This window comes from Delphinapterus leucas, chromosome 1, assembly GCF_059928025.1.
Source record: "Delphinapterus leucas isolate spDelLeu-1000000601 "Yukka" chromosome 1, BTC_Dleu_Yukka2, whole genome shotgun sequence".
In the NCBI taxonomy this organism is placed as follows: domain Eukaryota; kingdom Metazoa; phylum Chordata; class Mammalia; order Artiodactyla; family Monodontidae; genus Delphinapterus; species Delphinapterus leucas.
In genome coordinates, this window is record NC_143129.1 from 78,116,054 (window position 1) to 78,136,277 (window position 20,224).

At 38.9% G+C, this 20,224-nt stretch overlaps 1 protein-coding gene across 5 annotated transcripts in view; it reads left to right on the top strand.

Annotated features, from left to right (window-relative positions):
• Positions 1-20,224, top strand: part of ASH1L (ASH1 like histone lysine methyltransferase) — a 216,842-nt gene that overhangs the window by 175,752 nt on the left and 20,866 nt on the right. For all 5 annotated transcript variants that reach the window (XM_089913940.1, XM_030759569.2, XM_030759568.2 and 2 more), the window contains 5 exons: positions 1,336-1,542; positions 1,668-1,814; positions 17,438-17,546; positions 17,977-18,141; positions 18,304-18,398. In XM_089913940.1, coding sequence (XP_089770066.1) covers positions 1,336-1,542; positions 1,668-1,814; positions 17,438-17,546; positions 17,977-18,141; positions 18,304-18,398 — 723 coding nt within the window. The remainder of the gene's footprint in view (positions 1-1,335; positions 1,543-1,667; positions 1,815-17,437; positions 17,547-17,976; positions 18,142-18,303; positions 18,399-20,224) is intronic.

Here is a 20,224-nt window from a genome sequence, read left to right on the forward strand (position 1 = left end):
GGTCTTCGTTTCTGTGTGTGGGCTTTCTCTAGTTGTGGCAAGTGGGGGCCACTCTTCATCGCGGTGCGCGGGCTTCTGTCGCGGCCTCTGTTGTTGAGGAGCACAGGCTCCAGACGCACAGGCTCAGTAATTGTGGCTCATGGGCCCAGTTGCTCCACGGCATGTGGGATCTTCCCAGACCAGGGCTCGAACCCGTGTCCCCTGCATTGGCAGGCAGATTCTGAACTACTGCGCCACCAGGGAAGCCCCTGTAAGTACTTTAAATTATAAACTGTGGGCTTCCCTGGTTGCACAGTGGTTAAGAATCTGCCTGCCAATGCAGGATGCACAGGTTCGAGCCCTGGTCTGGGAAGATCCCACATGCCACAGAACAACTAAGCCTGCGAGCCACAACTACTGAGCCCGTGTGCCACAACTACTGAAGCCCACGCACTTAGAGCCCACACTGCACAACAAGAGAAGCCCACGTACCTCAACGAAAAGTAGCCCCTGCTCACTGCAACTAGAGAAAACCCACTCACAGCAACGAAGACCCAATGCAGCCAAAGATAAATAAGTAAATAAATAAATAAATATTTTTTAAATTAGAAAAAAAAAAAATCCCCCTGCCAATGCAGGGGACACGGGTTCAAGCCCTGGTCCAGGAAGATCCCACATGCACCACAACTATTGAGCTTGTGCCCTAGAGCCATGACCCACAACTACTGAGCCCACATGCTACAACTGCTGAAGCCCGCGTGCTTAGAGCACATGCTCCACAACAAAGAGAAGCCAATGCAATGAGAAGCCTGCGCACTGCAATGAAAAGTAGCCCCTGCTCGCCACAACTAGAGAAAGCCTGAGCGCAGCAACGATGACCCAATGCAACAAAAAATAAATAAATAAATTTATTAAAAAATAAAATGGTTATGATGGTAAATGTTATAGTAAATTTTATGTGTATTTTACCACAATTTTTTTAAAAATCTGTAAATGGCTATGAGCTACTTCAAAACAATAGTGCAATGTAATCATCAAATTATTAATTCCTCTATGGGTTACAGTTCATATATTCTTAGCCCAGAACTAAATATGATAGTGTTTACCCAGGATGCTGAGTGGACAATTAACTCATTAATTTATAAGAAGCGTCAGTGTTTGCACTTTGACTTGGAAATTTTCAGTATTATTTTTGAACTTAGACATTATTACCTTGTTAACTTTGTTAACCAATCTAACCTTATTAAAACAAAAATTAATTTTATGCATTCATTTTTTAAATTCCTATGTAAAAAATGGGTTCATGAAGGTTATGTATAGTGTTAATTGACATACAATTATTCCTTTTCTTTCTAGAATGATCTTTGCTGAGTGTTCCCCCAACACTTGCCCCTGTGGTGAGCAGTGCTGTAACCAGAGGATACAGAGGCATGAGTGGGTGCAATGTCTAGAACGATTTCGAGCTGAGGAAAAAGGTTGGGGAATCAGAACCAAAGAACCCCTAAAAGCTGGGCAGTTCATCATTGAATACCTAGGGGAGGTTGTCAGCGAACAGGAGTTCAGGTACGTTGGTAAATGATACTCCAGTAAAATGGCAAAGTTACCAGATTAGTATGGAAAATGAAATATTTGCAATTTACTTTCAACTTAATCATTAATTGGCTTTCAATCATTTCTCTCCTCTTTAGGAATAGGATGATTGAGCAGTATCATAATCACAGTGACCACTATTGTCTGAACCTGGATAGTGGGATGGTGATTGACAGTTACCGCATGGGAAATGAGGCCCGATTCATCAACCACAGCTGTGACCCAAATTGTGAAATGCAGAAATGGTAAGAAAGCAGGGGAAGGTGAAGACAAGACTCCAACAGAGCAGAAAGCTTTGAGGACATCCAGAGACTGATCTTTCCACAATTTTAGTCAGCTTACACAAAGCAGCTCAGGCAATTCCTTATTATACCAGAGCCTCCAGGTAGAGAGTAAGCTCGTACTATTTCTCCACACTTCATCGTAACTACTCACTCCCAGAAGAATGTAATATTTATGTGTGTGTGTGTGTGTGTGTGTGTGTGTGTGTGTGTGTGAGATAATACCTAATATTTATTGACTGCTTACTATGCGCCAAGCACTGTGTTATGTGGTTCTTCTCATATCCATACATTTAGCATATTTATCACATCCTCACTGGATTTGTTACAATGAGAAATAAAAATAATAGATTATAATCTAATTGAGAATGAAAAATAGTTCAGAAAAGATAACATGATAGGAGAGGATTCTGAGAAGATGATAGAGTAGGAAGCACAAGGAATCTGTCTCCCTTTAGACAATTGCACTAGCAGAATATGTTTGATAAAACTCTTTTGGAACTCTGGGGTCTGTTGAAGGCTTGTAACATCCAGGGGAAGTTTTAGATGGTCAGTTATGGATCATTTCAGTCAATTTGAGGTGTTAGCACAGTAGCAGCTACTCATCCCTACCCATAGCTACATGGCAGGTAGCTGTGCAAGTGTTCCTGAAATATCTTTCATACAGCTTGCAAATGCTAGGGTGGATAAAAAGGACCCTGTTCTCCAAATATTAGGTACCTATGCTTTGATTGCTTCTTCTGATCACAGAGGTGCAAAGAAGCAGGCAGCCACTGTGTACCTCCACCATTGTTGCAAGTCCCTCTCCCTCCAGCTAAAGTGACTCCCAGGAGATTTTAAGGGTGCCCTCTTTTCGCCACCTTCATTTTTTGCTTTTCCCCTTTTGGGACAGAAATTAAAGACTAAGACGTTCAAAAACAACTGCATATATGAGGGGAAATAGACAGTGACTGCCCATATCCAACGAAAGGATTGGAAAAGACATAAGACACTAAGTTTACACCTGAGGCTGATCCTTGGCACAGAGACAGCCTACAGCAATCAAAATAACAAAAAACAGCAAACTGGATGGAGAATCTTTAATTTCCAGAGTTACCACATTATTCAACTCAAATGTCCAGTGTTCAACAAAAAAATCACAAAGAATACAAAGACACAAAAAAGTATTGTCCATTCAAAGCAAAAAAATAATTCAGTAGAATCTGAACCTAAAATGGACTTAATGGCAGATACATTAGACAAAGACTTTTAAACAGCTGCCCTAATCATGCTCAAAGAACTAAAGGAAATTGTCATGAAAAAAACTTTCTTTCATGAGAAAGTCATGAAAATGATGTTGGAACAAAATGGAAATATCAGTAAAGAGATAGAAAGCCTAAAAAGAAACCAAAAAGGAATTCTGGAGCTGAAAAGTACAGTAATTGAAATGAAAAACTCACTAGATGGATTCAAAGGCAGGTTTGAGCAGGCAGAAGAAAGAAACAGTGAACTTGAAGATGAGGACAATGTAAATTATCAAGCCTGAGGAATAAGAAAAAGATTGAAGAAAAGAGAGCCCTAAGTGACCCGTGGGACACCATCAAGCTGAACAACCATATGCATTGTGGATGTTCCAGACGGAGAAGACAGATACAAAGAGGCAGAGAGAATATTTAAAGAAATAATGGTTGAAAATTTACCAAATTTCATGAAAGATGTGAATATAAATATCCAGGGAAAAAAAAAATTCCAGGAAGCTTCCCAAACTCCAAGTAAGATGAACTCAAAGAGACACATACCAAGACACGTTATAATAAGACTTTCAAAAGACAGAGCAAATCTTGGAAGCAGCACGAGACAAGCAAATCATCACATACAGTAGATCCTCAATAAGAAAGTTTGCAGAGTCCTTATCAGAAATTTTGGAGGCCAGAAGACAGTGGGCCAGTGTATGCAACATGCTAAAATGATTCCTGTATGTGGCAAAACTGTCCTTCAAAAGTGAGGAAGAAATCAAAACATTCCCAAATAAACAAAAGATGAGGGAATTTGTGAGTACTAGACCTACCCTGCAAAAATGCTCAAGGGCCTCCTGCAAGTTGAAATGAAAGGACACTAGACAGTACTTCATGCCATATGGATAAATAAAAAATCTTAATAAAGGTAAATACATGGGCAATTATAAAAGCTAGAATTTTGTTACAGTGGTTTGTAACTGTACTTTTTGTTTTCTACATAATTTAGGAGACTAATGCATTTAAAGGAATTATTAGTTTATTTTTTGTGCACACAGTTATAAAGGTGTAATTTTGTGATACTGAAAGGAGTAGAAAGAGCTGTAAAGGAGCAGAGTTTTTATATGTTAATTGAAGTTAAGCTGCTTTAAATAAAATTATAGTGTTATAACTTCAGGATGTTCAGTGTAATCCTCATGATAACCACAAATGCAGTAGCTACAGACATGTACAAAAGGAAATTAAGAAGGAATTTAAACATTTCACTCCAAAAAATTAAATACTATAGACAGGAATTCAGGCAATGAGGGACAAAAAGCTATAGGGCATATTGAAAACAAATTGCACAATGACAGAGGTAACTCCCTCCTTATCAATAATTAATTTAAAGGCAAATAGATTAAACTCTCCAGAAGAGAATGGAATTCAACATCATTTATAATAAAAGCTCTCAGCAAAGTGGGTAAAGGAATGTACCTCAACATAATCAAGGCCATATGTGACAAGCCAACAGGTGGAAGTTTGAAAGCTTTTCCTTTAAGATCAAGAAAACAACAATGCCCACTACTACCACCTGTATTCAACATAATACTGCAAGTCCTACCTAGAGCAGTTAGGCAAGAAAAAATAAATAAAAGTCATCCAGTTGAAAAAGAAGAAGTAAAACTGTCTCTCTTTGCAGATGAAATAATATTATATATAGAAAACGCTAAAAACTCCACCAAAAAACTTTTGAAACTGATAAATGATTTCAGTAAAGTTGCAGGAGACAAAATCAAATATAAAAATTAGTTGCGGGGACTCCCCTGGTGGTCCAGTGGGTAAGACTCCATGTTCCCAATGCAGGCGGCCTGGGTTCAGTCCCTGGTCGGGGAACTAGACCCTACGTGCCGCACCTGAGTTCACATGCTGTGACTAACAATCCCGCATGCCGCAACTAAAGATCCCACATGCCTCAACTAAGACCCAGCACAGCCAAATTAAATAAATAAAAATATAAATAAATGAATAGTTAATAAAATGCTTATTTTTAAAAAAATCAATTGCATTTCCATACGCTAATAACTATCAAAAATTTTTTTAAATCCTGTATGCAATAGCATCAAAAAGAATAAAATACCTAGGAATAAATTTAACCAAGGAGGTGAAAGACCTGTACACTGACAACTGTAAGATACTGATGAGAGAACTTATAGAAGTCACAAATAAATGAAAAGATATTCTGTGCTCATGGATTTGAAGAGTTGATATAGTTTAAACGTCCATACTACCCAAAGCATCCTACAAATTAAGTGCAATAAAAATTAAATTCCAATGGCATTTTTCACAGAAATAGAACAAATAATCCTAAACTTTTTGTGGAACCACAAAAGACCTCAAATAGTCAAAGCAGCCTTGAGAAAGAAGAACAAAGTTGAAGGCATCACACTTCCTGATTTCAAACTATTTTACAAAGCTGTAGTAATCTAAACAGTATGATATTGGCAGAAAAACAGATTCATAGATGAATGGAACAGAATAGAGAGCCCAGAAATAAACCCATGCATGTATGGCCAATTTATTATAGAGGAGCCAAGAATATACAACGGGGAAAGGGCAGTCTCTTCAATAAAGGGTGTGGGTAAACTGGATAGCCACATGCAAAAGAATGAAACTGAACCACTATCTTTCAACATACACAGAAATCAACTTAAAGACTTGAATGTAAGACCTAAAACCATAAAACTCCTAGAAGAAAACAGAGGGTAAGCTCCTTGACGTCAGTCATGGCAATGATATTTTTTTGCTTTTAACACCAGGAGGAAGGCACTAAAAGCAGAAATGAACAAGTGAGACTAGTCAAACTAAAATGTTCCTATACAGTACTGAAAACCCTAAACAAAATGAAAAGACAACCTATAGAATGGGAGAAAATATTTGCAAATCTGATAAGGGGTTAATCTTCAAAGTATATAAGGAAATCATACAAGTCAGTTGCAAAAAAAAATCCAATTAAATATAGGCAGAGAATCTGAATATACATCTTTTTTTTTTATTCAATATTTATTTATTTATTTGGGTACACCAGGTCTTAGTTGCAGCAGGCGGGATCTTTAGCTGCGGCAGGCAAACTCTTACTTGCAGCATGTGGGATCTAGTTCCCTGACCAGGAATCGAACCTTGGCCCCCTGCATTGGGAATGCGGAGTCTTAGCCACTGGGCCATCAGGAAAGTTCCTGAATATATATCTTTTTAAAGAAGACATGCAGGTGGCTAACAGGTACATAAAAAGGTGCTTAATGTCACTAATCATCAGGAAAATGCAGGTCAAATGCACCTCATAGAATGGCTATTATCAAACAGACAAGAAGTAGGAAGTGTTAGGAAGTGAAAAAAAAGGAAACCCTTGTGCACTCTTGGTGGGAATGTAAATTGGTGCAGCCACTATCAAAAACTGGAGGTTCCTCGGAAATTTAAAAATAGAACTGCCAGGGCTTCCCTGGTGGCGCAGTGATTGAGAGTCCGCCTGCCGATGCAGGGGACACGGGTTCGTGCCCCGGTCCAAGAAGATCCCACATGCTTGCGTACCGCAAAAAAAAAAAAAAATAGAACTGCCATACAGTCCAGCGATTCCATTTCTGGGTATTTATCTGAAGGAAGTGAAAACACTAACTCAAAAAGATATCTGTACTCCCATGTTCATTGCATGATTATTTACGGTAGCTAAGACATGGAAACAACCTAAGTATCCATCAGTGGATGAATGGATAAAGAAAATGTGTATATCTACAATGGACTATTATTCAGCCATAAAAATGAAGGAAATACTGCCATTTGCAACAACATGAATGGGCCTTGAGGGCATTATGCTAAATGAGAAATCAGACAGGAAGACTAGTACCACATGACCTCACTCATGTGCAGAATCTTTAAAAAAAAAACAACAACTGTTAGATACAAATTGGTGGTTGCCAGAGTTAAGGGTTTGGAGGCTTGGAAAAATGGGTGAAGGTGCTCCAAATAAAATAAGACATGAGGATGTAATGTGCAGCATGGTGGCTATACTTAATACATTGTATAGTTGAAACTTGCTAAGAGAGAGAATCTTTTTTATATATATATAAATTTATTTTATTTTATTTTATTTTTATTTTTGGCTGCGTTGGGTCTTCGTTGCTGCACACAGTCTTTTCTCTGGTTGCGGCGAGCAGGGGCTACTCTTCGTTGCGGTGCGTGGGCTTCTCATTGCGGTGGCTTCTCTTGTTGTGGAGTACGGGCTCTAGGCATGTGGGCTTCACTAGTTGTGGCCCACAGGCTCTAGAGCACAGGCTCAGTAGTTGTGGCGCACGGGCTTTGTTGCTCCACGGCATGTGGGATCTTCCCAGACCAGGGCTCGAACCTGTGTCCCCTGCATTGGCAGGTGGATTCTTAACCACTGCACCACCAGGGAAGCCCAAGAGAGTGAATCTTAAAGAGCTCATCACAAGAAAATAGTTTGATACCATGTGTGGTGATGGATGTTAACTAGACTCATTGTGGTGGTCATTTTGCAATATATACATATAATGAATCATTATGTTATACCTGAAACTATTATAATATTTTATCTCAATTATACTTCAATTTTTAAAATAGATTGGCAGAATAGAGTAAAAACACATGATCCAACTATATACTGTGTATAAGAGATTCAATTGACATCCAAAGACACAAACAGGTTGAAAGTGAAAGTATGGGAAAAGATATTGCATGTAAATGGTAACCAAAAGAGAGCACAAATGGCTAAAATAGACTTTAAACCCAAAAAGGTTACAAGAGACAAAGAAGGACATGTGTTTTTTAGAAAGTTTCCACAAGAAGATACAAAAACTGTAAGCATTTACACACATAATGACAGAACCTCAAAATATATGTAGCAAAAACTGACAGAATTGAAGGGAGAAATAAACAATTCTGCAGTAATAATTGGAGACTTCAGTACCGCACTCAGTAATGAATACGACAAACAGAAAGATGATAAGTAAGGAACAGAGGACTTAGCACAATAAACCAACTAGATCTAAAAGATATTACAGACTACTCCACCCAACAACAACAGCATTTACATTCTTCTCAAGTGCACGTGGGACATTTTCCAGGGTAGACTATATGTTAGTCACAAATTAAGTCTCAATAGATTTTAAAAGCCAGATATCATAGAAAGTATCTTTTCTGTCCACAGTGGATGAACTTGGAAATCAGTAACATAAAGGAAATTGGAAATTTTACAAAACCAGTTGGTCAGAAAAGAAATCACAAAGGAAATTAGAAAATACTTAGATATGAATGAAAATGATAACACAACATACCAAAACTTATAGAATGCAGCAGGAACAGTGCTAAGTAGGAAGTTTATAGCTATAAATGCTTACATTAAAAATCAAGAAAGAGCTCAAATCAGCAACCTAACTTTACAACTTAATGACCTAGAAAAAGAACAAACTACACCTGAAGTTAACAAAAGGAAGGAAATAATATAGAGCAGAGATAAATGAAATAGAGAATAGAAAAACAATAGAGAAAATCAATGAAACCAAAAGTTGGTTCTTCAAAAAGATAAGCATAGTCAACAAACCTTGGGACTTCCCTGGTGATGCGGTGGTTAAGAATCCGCCTGCCAATGCAGGGGACATGGGTTTGAGCCCTGGTCTGGGAAGATCCCACATGCCATGGAGCAGCTAAGCCCATGCACCACAACTACTGAGCCTGTGCTCGAGAGCCCGCAAGCCACAACTACTGAAGCCCGTGCACTGCAACGAAGAGTAGCCCCCGTTCGCCACAACTAGAGAAAGCCCACGCACAGCAACGGAGACCCAACGCAGCCAAAAATTAATTAATTAAAAAAGAAAAGAATCCACCTTCCAATCCAGAAGTTGCAGGTTGGGGAACTAAGCTCCCATGTGCCACAACGAAGACCATGTGTGCTGCAACTAAGACCCAACTCAACAAAAAAAATAAATAAGAAAGAAAATAATTTTTTTTAAAACTAGATGGACAAAGAAAAAGGCACGCAAATTACTAAACTCAGAAATGAGATGAGGGACTTCCCTGGTGGTGCCATGGGTAAGACTCCATGCTCCCAGTGCAGAGGGCCTGGGTTCTATCCCTGGTCGGGGAACTGGATCCCGCATGCTGCAACTGAAAGATCCCATGTGCTGCAACTAAGACACAGAGCAGCCAAATAAAGAAATAAATGTTTAAAAGACAAATGAAATGAAAGTGGGGACATTACTACCAATTCTGCAGAAATGAAAAAGATTATAAGAGAGTACTGTGAACAGATGTACACCAAAAAATTGGATAATCTTGTTGAAATGGACAAATTTCTAGAAACACAAAACCTACTAAGACTAAATCATGAAGAAATAAAAAATCTGAATAGACCTATAACTAGTAAGGATATTGAATCAGTAATGAGAAATCTCCCAACAAAGAAAAGCCCTTGACTTGATGGTTTTACTGGTGAATTCTACCAAATTAATACCAACCCATCTCAAACTTTTCCAAAAAACTGAGGAGAAGGAAACACCTCCTTACTCACTGTATGAAGCCAGCATAACCCTGATACCAAAGCTTGGTGAAGACCCTACAAGAAAACTAGATACCAATATCTCTTATGAACATTCATGCAAAAGTCCTCTACAAAATACTAGCAAACAGAATTCAACAGCATATTAAAAGGATTATGCACAATGACCAGGTGGGATTTAATCCTGAAAGGCAAAGATGGTTCAGCATATGAAAATTGATCAGTGTGATACACTACATCAATAAAATGAAGGGGAAAAGAAATCACATGATCATCTCAGTTGATGCAGAAAAAGCATTTGACAAAGTTTAACACCCTTTTATGATAAATATACTCAACAAGGGCTTCCCTGGTGGCACAGTGGTTAAGAATCCACCTGCCAGTTCAGGGGACACAGGATCGAGCCCTGGTCCAGGAAGATTGCACATGCCACAGAGCAACTAAGTGTGTGTGCCACAACTACTGAGCCTGCGCTCTAGAGCCCACGCGCCACAACTACTGAAGCCCATGTGCCTAGAGCTCGTGCTCCACACCAAGAGAAGCCACCGCAATGAGAAGCCCACACGCCTCAACGAAGAGTAACTCCCATTTACTGCAACTAGAGAAAGCCCACGCACAGCAACAAAGACCCAACACAGCCAAAAATAAATATAAATGAAATAAATAATTTTTTAAAGTACTCAAAATAGGAATAGAAGGACTACGTGAACATAATAAAAGCCATATATGAAAACCCACAGCAAACATAATACTCAATGGTGAAAGACTGAAAGCTTTTCCTCTATGATCAGGGACAAGACAAGGATGCCCACTTTCTTCACTTCTATTCAAAATAATATTGGAAGTTCTAGCCAGAAAAATTAGACAAGAAAGAGAATATAAAAAGCATCCAAATTGGAAAAGAAGAATAAAAATTTCTCTATTTGTATATTGTACGGTCTCTTGCAGTTGCGTTTCTATATACAGTGGGCAATCTGAAAAGGAAATGACAAAACCAGTTCCATTTGCAGTATCGTGAAAAAGAATGAAGTACTTAGGAATTAACTTAATCAAAGAGGTGAAAGAATTGTACAATGGAAGCTATAAAACATTGCTAAAAGAAATTAAAGATATAAATGAATGGTAACACATACCATGTTCATTAGAAGATTTAATATTGCTAAAATGTCAGTATTGCCCAAAGTGACCTACAGCTTCAATGCAATCCCTATCAAAATCCCAAAGACTTCTCTTTTTTTTTCAGAAATAGAAAACCCATCTTAAAATTCATATAGAATCTCAAGGGACCCCCCCACACACAAATAACCAAAACAATCCTAAAAAAGAACAAAGCTGGAGGACTCACACTTTTTTATTTCAAAACTTACTACAAAGTTATAGTAATCAAAGCAGTATGGTATAGGCATAAAGACAGGCACATAGACCCATGAAATAGAGAACCTTGAAATAAACCTTCACATATTTGGTCAAATGATTTTTTTTACAACTGTGCCAACACCATTCAGTGGAAAAGGGATATAGTCTTTTCAGCAAATGGTGCTAGGAAAACTGAATATCCACATGCAAAAGTATGAAGTTGGTCCCTTACCAAACACCGTATACAAAAATTAATTCAAACCAGTCAAGGACCTAAATGTAAGACCTAAACCGATAAAAGTTGAAGAAGAAAACGTAGAACAAAAGTTTCACAGCAGTGGACTTGGCAGTAATTTCTTGGATATGACACCAAAGGCACAGGTAACCAAAGAAAAAATAGACAAAGTGTACTTCATAAAAAATGTTAAATCAAAAGACACTATTCCGGGCTTCCCTGGAGGCATAGTGGTTAAGAATCCGCCTGCCAGTGCAGGAGACAGAGGTTCGAACCCTGGTCCGGGAAGATCCCACATGCCACAGAGTAGCTAAGCCCGTGCGCCACAACTACTGAGCCTGAGCTCTAGAGCCCACAAGCCACAACTACTGAGCCCGTGTGCCACAACTACTGAAGCCCGTGTGCCTAGAGCCCATGCTCTGCAACAAGAGAAGCCACCGCAATGAGAAGCCCATGCACCACAATGAAGAGTAGCCCCCGCTCACCCCAACTAGAGAAAAGCCCACACGCAACAACGAAGACCCAACACAGCCATAAATAAATTAATTAATTAATTAATTTTTTTAAAAAGACACTATTCCCAGAGTAAAAAGGCAACCCACAGAATGGGAGAAAATATTTGCAAGTCATTTATCTTATAAGGTATTAATATCCAGAATATATAGAGAACCCTGAAACTCAACAACAAAAAGACAGCCCAATTCAGAATGGACAAAGGGCTTGAATATACATTCTCCAAAGATTGTACAAATGGCCAATAAGCAAATAAAAAGATGCTCAACATCACTAATCATTAAGGATATGCAAATCAAAACTATGAGATACCACTTCACACCCTCAGAATGGCTACTGTGAAAATAACAGAAAACAATAAGTGCTGACAAAGATGTGGAGAAAGAGGAACCCTTATGCTCTCTTGAGAATCTAAAAATGGTATAGCCACAGTGGAAAAGGGTAAGGAGGTTCCTCAAAAAATTAAAAATAAAATTACCCTATGATCCAGCAATTCAGCTTCTGAGTATATACCCAAAAGAATTGAATGTAGGTTCTCAAAGAGATATTTGCATCCCCATATTTTAATTTTTATTTATTTTTGGCTGCGTCAGTCTTAGTTGCAGCACACGGGATCTTTTGTTGTGGCACACGGGCTCTTCATTGTGGCGCACAAGCTTCTCTCTGGTTGCGGCACGCGGGCTCCAGAGTGTGTGGCTCTGTAGTTGCAGCATGCAGGCTCTTCACTTGTGGCACATGGGCTTAGTTGCCCTGTGACATGTGGGGATCTTAGTTCCCTAACCAGGGATCATACCTGCGTCCCCTGCATTGGAAGGCAGATTCTCAACCACTGTACCACCAGGGAACTCCTTTTTTTAAAAAAAAAATATTTATTTGTTTGTTTGTTTGTTTATTTAGGCTGCTGACCAGGGATCAAACCTGCATCCCCTGCATTGGAAGGCAGATTCTCAACCACTGGACCACCAGGGAACTCCTTTTTTAAAAAGAAATATTTATTTATTTATTCATTCATTTATTTATTTAGGCTACACCGGGTCTTAGTTGCAGCATGTGGGATCTTCGTTGTGGCATATTTAGTTGCAGCATGCGGGATCTTAGTTGCAGCATGCATGTGGGATCTAGTTCCCTGACCAGTGATTGAACCTGCGCCCCCTGCATTGGGAGTGCAGAGTCTTACCCACTGGACTACCAGGGTAGTCTCTGCACCCCCATATTTTATTAACATTATTCATAGTAGCTAAAATATGGAGGCAACCCAGGTGTTCGTAATAGATGAAGGAATAAGGAAAATGTGGTTTTTACATACAATGGAATTATTATTCACCCTTTAAAAGGAAGTTTTGCAGTGTGCTACAACATGGATGAACCTTGAGGACATTATGCTAAGTGAAATAAGCCAGGCACAAAATGAAACATACTACTGTATGATTCCACTTATATGAGATACTTACGAGTAGTCAAAATCATAGAGACAGTAGAATGGTGGTTGTACGGGGCTGAAGGGAAGAGGGGTTGGGAGTTATTGTTTAATAGGTATAGAGTTTCAGTTTTACAAGATGAAAAGAGTTATGGGATTGTATGGTGGTGATAACTACACAACAATGTGGATGTTCTTTTTTTTTTTTTTTTTGGCCATACCACACGTGGCATGTGGGATCTTAGTTTCCCGACCTGGCATTGAACGCACACCCCCTGCAATGGAAGCGCGGAATCTTGACCACTGGCCCACCGGGAAAGTCCAATGTGGATGTTCTTAATACCACTAAACTGTACATTTTTAAATGGTTAAGATTATAAACTTTGTTACATGTGTTTTAACATAGTTAAAGAAAATAGAATAATATGAACAACTTTCTATGACGGTGTCCACTATCACCACCTCTGTTTCACTTCATGAAACGTTAGTCACCTAGGAATAGATTTAATGAAAGTTTGTAGACCTCTATACTGAAAACCACCAAACATTATTGGGGAAAAGGACAATTAATGGAGAAATATGCCATATTGATGGGTTAGAAATCTCAATATTTTTGAGATGTCAGATCTTACCGACTTGATCTAAAAATTCAAATCCAATCAAAATCCAATTTTTATGGAAATTGGCCGATTCTGAAACATATGTGTAATTGCAAAAGATCTAAAAACGGTAAGATAATCCTGAAGAACAAAATTTAAGGACTTAAACTACCAATTTCAAGACTTACTGTAAAGATACACTAATTAAAACAGTACGTATTTGCTTGGGCTAGATTAATAGACAAATGGAATAGAATAGAGAGTCTGGGCAAAGACCCATAAATGTACTGTCACCTGATTTTATGACTAAGGTTTCACTGTGGATCAATGAGGAAAGGATGGGGACTTCCCTGGTGGTTCAGTGGTTAAGAACCCGCCTTCCAATGCAGGGGACATGGGTTCAATCCCTGGTCGGGGAACTAAGATCCCGCATGCTGCAAGGGCACCTAAGCCCACATACCACAGCTGCCGAGCCCGTGCACTCGGGAGCCTGTGCGCCACAACTAGAGAGCCCACATGCTGCAATTACTGAGCCAGTGCGCCACAACTACTGAGCCCGCACACTCTGGAGCCCATGTGCCACAACTAGAGAGAAGCCTGCGTGCTGCAGTGAAAGTTCCCACATGCCACAGCGAAGATCCCACCTGCTGCAACTAAGACCCGACACAGCCAAATAAATAAATAAATTTTATTTTTTAATGAGGAAAGGATGGTTTTTTTAATAAGTGGTGCTGAGTCAGTAGGCTCCTACATCAATCCACACACACAAATTAATCTAAGATGAATCTTAGACCTGAATATCACCATTGAAACAATCACCTTTCTAGATGGAAAAATGGAAGAATATTTTTTTATTGATTTTTTATTGAAGGATAGTTGAATTACCTGTACACTGCTGTACAGCAAAGTGACTCAGTTATACATATATATACATTCTTTTTCATATTCTTTTGTTATGGGTTATGACATGGTATTGAATATAGTTCCCTGTGCTGTACAGTAGGACCTCATTGTTTATCCATTCTATATATACCAGTTTGCATCTCCTAATCCCAAACTCCCAATCCAGCCCTCTTCCACTCCCTTACCCCTTGGCAACCATCAGTCTATTCTCTGTGTCTCTGACTCTGTTTCTTAGATAGGTTCATTTGTGTCATATTTTAAATTCCATGTATAAGTGATATCATACGGTATTTGTCTTTCTGACTTACTTCACTTAGTATGATAATCTCTAGTTGCATCCACGTTGCTGCAAATAGCATTATTTCATTCTTTTTTATGGCTGAGTAGTGTTCCATTGCATATATACACCACACCTTCTTTATCCATTCATCTTGTCAGTGGACATTTAGGTTGTTTCCATGTCTTGGCCATTGTTAATAGTGCTGCTGTGAACATAGGGGTATATATATCTTTTTCCTTTTTTTTTTTTTGGCTGTGTTGGGTCTTTGTTGCTGCGCGCAGGCTTTCTCTAGTTGCGGTGAGTGGGGGCTATTCTTCGTTGAGGTGTGCAGGCTTCTCATTGCAGTGGCTTCTCTTGTGGCGGAGCATGGGCTCTAGGTGCGTGGGCTTCAGTAGTTGTGGCTCACGGGCTCTAGAGCAGAGGCTCAGTAGTTGTGGCGCACAGGCTTAGTTGCTCCGCAGCATGTGAGGTCTTCCTGGACCAGGGCTTGAACCCGTGTCCCCGAATTGGCAGGCAGATTCTCAACCACTGCGCCACCAGGGAAGTCCTTAATCCCCTGATTTTTAATGCAACTTAATTGCTATGTGACTGTGAACAAACTCTGTAATACACAAATACCTCATGTATAAATAGGGATTATAATACCTATCTCATAAGGTTGTTCTGAGAATTAAGGAGATAACCTGTTATGATTGTGGCACAGTGGTTAAGACTTTGAAGCCAGCCTGGCTTAATTTGAAACTTGATTCCCCCAGTTGTTAGCTGTGTGACTTTGGGCAAATTTCTTACATTCACTGTTCATCAGCTTCTTCATTTAGAAAATGGGGGTTATAATACTACCTTTTTAAATATAGTTGTTAGGAGGACTAAGTAAGTTATAACTAATATAACAAGCACTCTGAAAGACAAATATAAGACATGACACTGTAAAACTCCTCAAAGAGAATGTGGGCAAAACATCCTCTGCATAAATTGCAGCAATGTTTTCTTACGTCAGTCTCTCAAGGCAATAGAAATAAAAGCAAAAATAAACAAATGGGACCTCATCAGACTTATAAGCTTTTGCACAGCAAAGGAAGCAGTAAACAAAATGAAAAGACGAACTACAGATTGGGAGAAAATATTTGCAAACGATGCAACCAACAAGGGCTTCGTTTCCAAAATATATACACAGCTCATACAACTCAGTAACAAAAAAACAAACAACCCAATCAAAAAATGGGCGGAAGACCTAAACAGACATTTCTCCAAAGAAGACATACAGATGGCCAATAGGCATATGAAAAGATGCTCAATATTGCTAATTATTCGAGAAATGCAAATCAAAACTACAACAAGGTATCACCTCACACCGGTCAGAATGGCCATCATTAAAAAGTCTACCAATAACAAATGCCGGACAGGGTGTGGCGAAAGGGGAACCCTCTTACACTGTTGGTAGGAATGTAAATTGATGCAGCCACTGTGGAAAACGGTATGGAGGTTCCTTAAAAAACTAGGTGTGATCCAGCAATCCCACTCCTGGGCGTATATCTGGAAAAAAACACTAATTCAAAGATGCATGCACCATAATGTTCATAACAGCATTATTTATAGTAGCCAAGACATGGAAGCCACCTAAGTGTCCATCAAGAGATGAATGGATAAAGAATATGTGGTGTATATATATACACTACTCAGACATAAAAAAGAATGAAATAATGCCATTTGCAGCAACATGGATGGTCCTAGAGATTATCATACTAAGTGAAGTAAGTCAGAAAGAGAAAGACAAATACCATATGATATCACTTATATGTGGAATCTAAAATGTACAAATGAACTTATTTACAAAACAGAAACAGACTCACAGAGATAGAAAAACTTATGGTTTCCAAAGAGGAAAGGGGGTGGGGGAGGGATAAATTAGGATTTGGGGATTAGCAGATAAAAACTACTGTATATAAAATAGATAAACAACAAGGTCCTACTGTATAGCACAGGAGACTATATTCAATATCCTGTAATAAACTATAATGGAAAAGAATATTAAAAAAAGCACTCAATAAATGTTAGCTGTAATTATATGTTATTATATAAAGCATCTAGAACAAACAGTACATGAACGCTCATTAATAACATAGGTAAAATAGAACAAAAGAGACCCTCATGTATAGGTTAGAAAGATGGAGATTAGTAGGAACTAGAAGATTTTTATAGGTAGCCCATAGAAAATAATTTTAATTTGTTTAGTAAGTAGACTAAAGCCATGTGTTAGAAGGACTTTGAATACCAAGCAGGAAAAGTTAAGACCTTTGACAACATAAAACATGTTTTCCAGAAAACTGATTTAGGACTGTTAGTCTGTCAGTATTATATAGGCTAGATAGAAGAAAAGAGAGATTAAAGATGGAGTGATTGGCCAGGAGACTTGAGTAATTGGACACAGAAACAAAGACAAATTTGAAATCAGTATACCAGCTTTTCTGGGTTTTGGGCATGGTATCATGAATCTCTGCCTTTAACTCATTCCTTTCTCTACAGGTCTGTTAATGGAGTATACCGGATTGGACTATATGCTCTTAAAGATATGCCAGCTGGTACTGAACTCACTTATGATTACAACTTTCATTCTTTCAATGTTGAAAAACAGGTAAGAATGATAAATTCAAAGGAGTGTATGACCTTTGTCACAGTACTCTGTATAACATGGGCCTTCAGTGAATGTTACTGATTTGTAGCCACTGAGAAATACATTGGAGAAGACAGTTTTTCACTCTTTACTCCACTTATCTAGGATACATAGGTCACAGTTATTCTTTCAGAACTGTGTGGAAGAGACTGCTCAATCATCTTTTGTCTCCAGTCAGTTCTTAATTTTTTCTGGTGAAGTTTTCCCAAAATTTAATCTTTCCTTTCTACTGCAGTAGAAACCCATTTATTTTATTCTCAACCAGTTATGTTCCTCTATATGAAAATTTCTTGACTCAAACTTATTGTTGGGTGTCCAGATGCTCAGGCATTCTATTTTAACTTTTAAATGAGACTGCAGGCTAAAAGCATTATTCTCTTTCCCTTCAAAGCAACTGTGTAAGTGCGGCTTTGAGAAATGTCGAGGAATCATTGGAGGCAAGAGTCAACGCATGAATGGACTCACCAGCAACAAAAGTAACCAGCCAGTGACCACACATAAAAAGTCTGGACGGTCAAAAGAGAAGAGGAAGTCTAAGCACAAGCTGAAGAAAAGGGTGAATAATAATCTCATGGTTTTCCCCAAATAGCTGCTTAGAGGCAATTATTGAAATAAGGGAACTACCAAAGGGTGGCATCTTTAGAGTTGTTTTAATATTCTTTGAGGTGATTTATGATTTATCTTGTTTTTCCTGTAATCTGGTCCATCTGTTTTTTAGAGAGGCCACCTTTCTGAGGAACCCAGTGAAAACATCAACACTCCAACAAGATTGACCCCCCAATTACAAATGAAGCCAATGTCCAATCGGGAGAGGTAAAAAGGAGATTTGCTTACCTAAACTCTTTAAGTTATGTGACTTGCTTGACAATTTAAAAATTATTAAACACCTGTATAGTTGAGACATTTTGTGCAGGAAGGCTTTAAACAAGGATTCAGGGGTGAACTTGGGTGGGGGCAAAAAGTATTTTTTCCCTAATTTCTAACTGAAATTTAGCATTTCCTTCAAATGTGACTGTAAGCAAAAGAAAAAGATGTATATATGTGTGTGTGTGTATAGTAGTTGCAGTTTCCATGAGTTTGTCACCAATATTTACATTTTCATATCATGTTATAGGTATTACAGATATCTCAAAATATCATTTACATTCACTTCCATCTCAAAATTACTATGGTTGTTAAACCCAGCACTAGATCTTGTCATGTGTTAAAAATTAAGATTCATCTCTATATCACAATTTCAGGGTTTTTGTTTAATATTCTGAAAACTGTATTTCAGTTTATTCAGTTTCCTTTTAATCCTGTGTACTAAAAGTTACTTAACATTCATTTGTGTATTTATTTATATATTTATATATTTATTTTTGGCTGTGTTGGGTCTTTGTTGCTGCATGCAGGCTTTCTCTGGTTGCAGCGAGTGGGGGCTACTCTTTGTTGCAGTGCATGGGCTCTAGGCGCACGGGCTTCAGTAGTTGTGGCACACAGGCTCAGTAGTTGTGGCTCCCGGGCTCTAGAGCACAGGCTCAGTAGTTGTGGCACACAGGCTTAGTTGCTCCACAGCATGTGGGATCTTCCCAGACCAGGGCTCAACCCCGTGTCCCCTGCATTGGCAGGCGGATTCTTAACCACTGCACCACCAGGGAAGTCCCTGAAGTTACTTAAAATTTTAAACACTTTTAATTAACATTGTTCAGAGGAGGGTTACATGGGCTTCACCAAACTGCCAAAGGAATGAATGCCACAGAAAAGGCTAAGAATCCCTGTTTTGTTGATAAATTAACAGAGCAATAAAAAGGATCTTTAATGGTCATCTTTGCTTTTCCCTATATTGAGATAATATTTGTCCATGTCAGAAGAGAAGTAAATATGTATGTCCTATTTTTCAAATTGTGTTGGGACATTTCCTACATCTTCCCTAACTATACACTCCAATATCTTAGAAAGTTCATCCTTATTTACAACTTTCCTAAATTTTAGCCCCTTTCATTCTATTTCACTTTGAATCATAGAAATCAGTAAAACAGAGAAGTCCAGTGGTTCTCTACTTCGGCTCCATAGTGGCTTAGGGAGCTTTTTAAAACTCCTGATGGGGCTTCCCTGGTGGCTCAGTGGTTGAGAGTCTGCCTGCCGATGCAGGGGACACAGGTTCGTGCCCCGGTCTGGGAAGATCCCACATGCCGCGGAGCGGCTGGGCCCGTGAGCCATGGCCGCTGAGCCTGCACATCTGGAGCCTGTGCTCCACAACGGGAGAGGCCACCACAGTGAGAGGCCCGCGTACCGCAATAAAACAAAAAACAAACAAAAAACTCCTGATGCCCAGGCCACTCTCCAAAACACTCGCATCAGAATTTTCAGAGGTGGAACCCAGGTATCAGTAGTTTATAAAGCTCCCCAAGTGATCTCAATGTGCAGCCAAAGACAGGAACTATAAAATTAGTCTAATCTCCATTTACTGAGGCACATAGTTTGAGACTTATTCAAGGTCACATCTGTTTATATGTGTGCTAGGGTGAAAATCAAATTATGGAATCATCAAAATTGCGTAGGGTTAATCAAGTTACGTATAACTCATTTAACTTTAGAGATCCATGTGGTGGCACTGTAGCTAACATGGTTTGCCCAGTGCATATCCATCTTAAATA